The 6,000-nt window shown below is 40.8% G+C and overlaps 1 protein-coding gene across 2 annotated transcripts in view; it reads left to right on the forward strand.

The window, feature by feature from the left end:
* Nucleotides 1-5,691, forward strand: part of LOC117300004 (vasoactive intestinal polypeptide receptor 1-like) — a 51,346-nt gene extending 45,655 nt beyond the window's left edge. For both annotated transcript variants that reach the window (XM_033783646.1, XM_033783647.1), the window contains exons 10-11: nucleotides 738-930; nucleotides 2,168-5,691. In XM_033783646.1, coding sequence (XP_033639537.1) covers nucleotides 738-930; nucleotides 2,168-3,127 — 1,153 coding nt within the window. In that variant the 3' untranslated portion in view covers nucleotides 3,128-5,691. The remainder of the gene's footprint in view (nucleotides 1-737; nucleotides 931-2,167) is intronic.
* The last annotated feature ends 309 nt before the right edge of the window (nucleotides 5,692-6,000 follow it).

Raw genomic sequence — 6,000 nt, forward strand, 5'->3', positions numbered from 1 at the left:
CAATCATATGATGTGAGAATTCGTACTTTTTGTGGCAAGCCTCTTCGCCGAGCGGCTACGAGAACCGAACTCAAGCTGGGGTGTTTCTGACCAGCAGAGTGTGAATTTGACTCTGGCCTTGGCACTTGTGTGCTTTGGGCAAGATATTGTACCATAAATGCTTTGTCCTTCGGATGGGACATTTTAGCCGTAGGTCTCGTCTACAGGGAGCAGTGCACGTAACAAAACTCAGAATACTTTTGTGGAAGAGTATGGGTTCACCCCAGTGTCTCTGTTTGACATAGAAAGCACCCTTGGACACTGGTTTCCTCGGTTAATTCTTTTAGGCTTCCTTTGTTTTCTTGGCATCCCGGACTCAAGCTCTGGTGTTTCTGACAAGCGCAATGTAGGTTCGAGTCCTGGTCTCATGCAAGGAACCTGAACCATCATTGTTGTGTCCTACGGATTGGACGTAAAGCCGTGGGTCCGTGTGTTGTGTAATGCACCTAAAATAACACAGAATAATAACTACCGTTAGGAGAAGGGGTTCTCCCCTTCCTGGTTTGATTGGCTGCATGTTGTGCCACGGCACTTTGTTAACCATATAAAATAAAATATCACATACTTCAAAACGTAGCTCTGCATACACTGCTTGACAAAAATGCTGAATGTTTAAGTGTCATGAGCCTTATTGAGTGACAGATTCTAGCGCTTTTTTTAAAAACCACTAAAATAATATTAATTGTTTTATCCTACAGAAAAGGAGTGAAGGGAACGTTATTCCTCTTGCCTCTACTCGGTGTGACCTATCTCCTATTCTTACTTGGACCAATTAGTGTACAGGTTCCCCAGCGGCCACCGTCATTCTACGTGTACCAGTACCTGAACACAATACTCAGCTCTATACAAGGTTTCCTTGTGGCCATTATATACGTTTTCCTCAATCAAGAAGTAAGTTTTATATAATAGTAATAAACTATTGATTTGGTGTTGCGCTCTTTCCAGGACCAGCCTGTTCGAGGGCGCATAACATTAAAATTGTCCCATCAAGAAAATATACATACATGTAGTAAACAGTTTAAGAAAGGTACACTATTATAAAATATAAGCAAATTAGTATTCAAAACCTTACAGGCAAAGAAAGTGCATGAACACCATAAAACTATAAAAGTCTGAAATACATGCAACTCGGGTAAAGGTGTTTCTTGAGTGCGGATATTCTATTAACCTTTATGGAAAATTGTGGACACTTTTGCACTGTTTGGTTTGTGTGGATATGATCAGGTTTGAACAAACTTATAGTGTTATAGTATTGTGTCAGCCATACCTCAAAATGGCATATACACTTATTCAGAGAAATTATATCACCACGGTCGACACTAGTAAGCCCAGTTGTGGTCATGTCGACATAGTATATTGTCGAGTCGACATTAATTGAGTCGACTTGTGGTCAAGTCGACATGGAATAGGTCCACTTGTGGTCATGTCAACTTTTATTAGATGTGCCACCCTAACCCCTTTAGGTAAGACCAGCAATTTAAACTTGATCGTTACGTACAAAGACCTTAAGGGAAAGTTCATCATCCTTTAGTGTTTTTTTTTGTTCTTGGTCTAAAGATGGAATTTATGAAAAGCTTTGTGAAAAACTAATCGATCACCGTAATTATGACATTTCAAGGGACGAACAAAAAAGCAAAAGTCTCCCATAGACTTCCTTCATAATCTTAAAACTGAATTACAGTCAAATTTTTAAAAAGAATTGTTAGGCACGTCTTGAAATAGTTCTGCTTGAAAAGAGAAATACTCTCTAAATGTAAAAGAGGGACAAAAACCACTCTTTACATTTCGAGTTGTCCCTCAAATGGCTCTTTAAAAAGAGTGGTGGTTGTTTCGCTCTTTTAGCGGGGTTTCACTCCAGGACAGAGTGAAAATCACTCAAAAAAGATGCAAACTACAATCTGAAAGAGTGCCAGACCACTCGAAAAAGAGTTTTCTCTCACATGGCTCTTTAAAGAGTAAGTTAATATTTTGCACTCTTTTGCATTTAGAGAGACAGTATAGCCTAATACACGCTTTTAATAGTGATGTGCCAACACTTTCTGTAACGAATTGTTCTTACAGTCAAACTACCCTCAGTATTGTTGTTACTATTGAACCAATGGTTTGTTCTCTCTCTGTTTTCCTGAAGGTACAAAACGTGATCAAAAGGAAAATACGACGATGGCGAGAAGAGAATACACTACCCACGCGGATCGTCTCCAGGCGAGGATCGAATCAGCGAAACAGCATCGGAAACATTTTCGTTGGACGTCGAAGCGTCAACTGTAACACGATGGCCGATGACGACACTAATGTATCGGCCTTTAAACTCCCCGCTTGTAACCGCTCGCCTGATGTATATTCTAACGGATCCAAGGTACCGCCTTTTATTCGACTCGACGAGATACAACCTCTGACCCCGGCCTCTGAGACGCATGCGTCACCACAGACGCTCTACTCGTCGCTGGGGTCAAACGGTGCTGACAGTGGTGACATGCAACAGGTCAATTTGGAAGAAAAAGAGGCCGATGCATCTTGCAATGTGACCAACGGATCGACAGACACCGACTGTAACGAGCTGCCACTGCTAGCAGTGAACGCATGCGGGGCCCAGTCGCCTAACAGCTCCCCTGATCAGTCACCCGGCGAAGAGCTCGATCGAGTGATTCGCAAGGAGTCTCAAATTGCCACTGAGAAGGACCAGGATTTACCTTACAGAACCGTGGACAACAATGGCCTCTCGAATGGGAATCATAACAACAATAATAGCTTGTCACCACGCCTTGCTCGGCCGAAAACATCGCCCTTTACAGGAGGACGAACCAGGGTAACTTTTGCCGAAGATCCGGTCCAAGAAAACCTGAAGAGACCAGCGTGTTGCGACCTGGGTAAAAACAATGAAGGTCTTGCTCGCTCACCTACAAGAAAGGTGGAGGAACCGATTGCGCGGGGGCACGTTGAGGGTGATGAGTCGTTGGAAGGGGGCTACAGTAGTAAGCAGGACCCACAGAGGAGTCCATTGATCCCGTGTATCCGTAAGAAACCCTGGGCTACCAAACCAAACGGGACCATAGCATTCCCTAAAGCTCCGGAGGGTACTCCAGTTTGACAGACTCTCGATGAAGAACCATCACAAAAGTGTCAACTGAATCCTCAAGGATATATATAAAAACTAAGCAAACGGGGAGTCTCACAGATGATTATGCCTTGGTGGACACCCCAAGCTTATGTAAATAGATTAAGCATCGTTCAAGTTCGTGTAAAACTTGCCGAAAAGACTACATTCCATGGAAAAGCTAACTATTATTTGTTGGTGTAGAGTCTGAAGTAAACTTTATCCGTGCGTGGAATTTTGTAGTCGTGGTTCAAGGAGTTATAGCTGAAGTATATCCGGCAGGTGGACATATTAACTATTGTAAATAATTATTATTGTCAGCTTGTTCTACGTTTGAATGGAGTCTACACAAATTACAAAATGACTGTCATGTGATAAGACTACAGGTTGGATATTGTTACCGATTGCTCCACACAAAATGCAACACATCAGGAAATGCTTACCATATCGCTCAAAGTACATACACTTTTAGTAGAGCGACATTTTGGGTGTTTCCCAGGTGTTGTCTATTGTCCATTTTCTTTTATAGTTCATGTTAAAACATCCTATCATTTCTATTTTTGGTGTTTTTCATTAGCAAACCTGCCCGTAATGTAGTACATGTCTACGCATTCAACCCGAGGACTATAACAAAAGGGAACCGGTAAAATGACATAACGGGGACAGTCCTCACTAAGTCCCAACAATGGGAGAACAAAGGGGTGTCCTCGGTCTACGGCATTTACAAACATGTGTGCTCTCGTTCCCCGGACAGTACATGCAACATGGCAACTTGACGACAGTGGACACAGCACGGAGTTACATTAGCCTTTCGTTTAGTGAGACAAACAAACTCTTCGTTAAGGAAGGTTTGTGAACATAGTGCAGCGGGTATTGTCAAAAGGTTACGGGAGATAGACATAGTCCGTTGTCAGCAGTAACAGACATGCGCCACTGACATTCCGAAGTGGCTTAAAAGCCCGAAAACTGTCTTTAATTGTCAACAGAGGGCGCCCACACAAAGCTGCGTTCTCAGCCGTACGTTTGAGCGAGAGCCGACAACTCTCAATGATAAACGATTTTTGTGGGGAAAAAAAAGAAAAAAAAAGAAGAAAAAAAAGCGTAGGGGCGGACTCAATGTGCTTAAACTGGTAAACATAATTTTGTTTTAATGTGGCATGCATTCATACTATTTGTTTCTTTTTTTTCAAACATCACTTACATTTTCGTATTCATACAATATTGTAGTTTATTGTACATAGTAAATGTATATAAGTATTATCCTATAATCGAGTTAGTGCCTATTCCTAAGACGAGGTTACGTGTCTTGTAAGTTTGACAGAAATGTTATTGATCTATTTATCCGTGAACCTAATTGTCGACAAAGGCAGAGAAACTTGAAGGCCTGGAAACGTTTAATATATTCTGGCATAACAACTTAGTAACGAGCAATGGCGGTATAATATTATGTGTTGAGAAACTGTTCCCTCTGACAAACTGCTCCCTTCTCAACAAAATATTGAATATGAGAAACACTTCAGCCTTACTCGGGTACCTTAAAGCACATACAAGGTGAAAGCACATACAGTGTGCGACAAGGGTGTTTTTCCTTTCATTATTTTTCTGCAACGTCGATGACCATTGAATTGAGCCCAATTGATCGACTACAGATTTGTTAGTTTGTGGTTATAGTGGGATACACAAAGTGATTTATTACAAAACGTGTCCAGTGCCTTTAAGTCGACACTCGTAACCGACGCATTGACTGATACAATAAAGAACTCAAATTAAAGTGGTATTGTGTATAAATTAAAACTAAATGTCTGAGTAAAAACCAAGCCATACACTTAACATAATAATGATCAATCTCTACCGTTGTATCTTGTTATAAAACTGATCGGTTATAGTGTTGTGCCATATCCCCTCAATTATACTAGCCACATGTGGCCGCTTGCGTCAAAGTCATAAGCCCCTTTCACACGAGAGCAATTTAGCAAGGGTCCCTTGCTAAGGTGTAGCATGGTTGTACAATTTTACAAAAATGAATACCTTGTGTGAAAGGACAACAATATTGTTCTACTCTCGATGTTTTCATACAAAATCTTGTCAAACATGACTACACTAATAATTAGAACCATGCTCTAAGCAAGTGACCCCAGTTATATTACTGTCATGTGAATAGCAGTATTTACACTAATGACACAATTGTAATTGACCTGAGAATGGGCTGGGCTCACCAATATTTTTTAATCAACAAAACGTCCATTATGATATTGTCATTGATACATTTTGATATAATACTCGTCATTGGTTTACCCAGTGTTGTGAAGTTTGACCCATATGTTTCAACACTTCTCTGTTCCGACATTCCTGGTGTATCACCAGTGAGTTTGTTATGGTTGTCTGAACATAGGAGCGTCGGAACACGGAGCAGTTACCATTGTGAATACTATTCGGAACAAACGGAACAAGTTGCACGTTACAATATTATGTAGACTACATGTAAGAGTCTGATGGTGTTATTGTTTTCTCTCTTATTTCAGAATTAAATGATTGAATAAAATTAAGTCTAAGTAAAGTATGCTGAAGTTATCAATGTTTTGAGCGTCCCTGTCAGTTTACAAATCCTTCAAATCGTGTTAAAATTACTCTAGCTAGAGCAACACACTTTGACATTACGCTGTACTTCGGATGTGCCAATAAGCCGCGTGTCCTTATTTTGGGAAAGTGAAGGGTTAACCCGGGTACTTCTGGTTCACGTTACAAGATTCCTTGTTACTCAGGCTTGGAGCTTCACTGACAGTCTTTGTTTCATTGTCGACAATATTGAACAAAAAAGAACCTTGAAGAAAATGATGCGATTGAAAAAAGTCATTTGCAATGAACGC

Source organism: Asterias rubens, chromosome 15 (genome assembly GCF_902459465.1).
Source record: "Asterias rubens chromosome 15, eAstRub1.3, whole genome shotgun sequence".
In the NCBI taxonomy this organism is placed as follows: Eukaryota; Metazoa; Echinodermata; class Asteroidea; order Forcipulatida; family Asteriidae; genus Asterias; species Asterias rubens.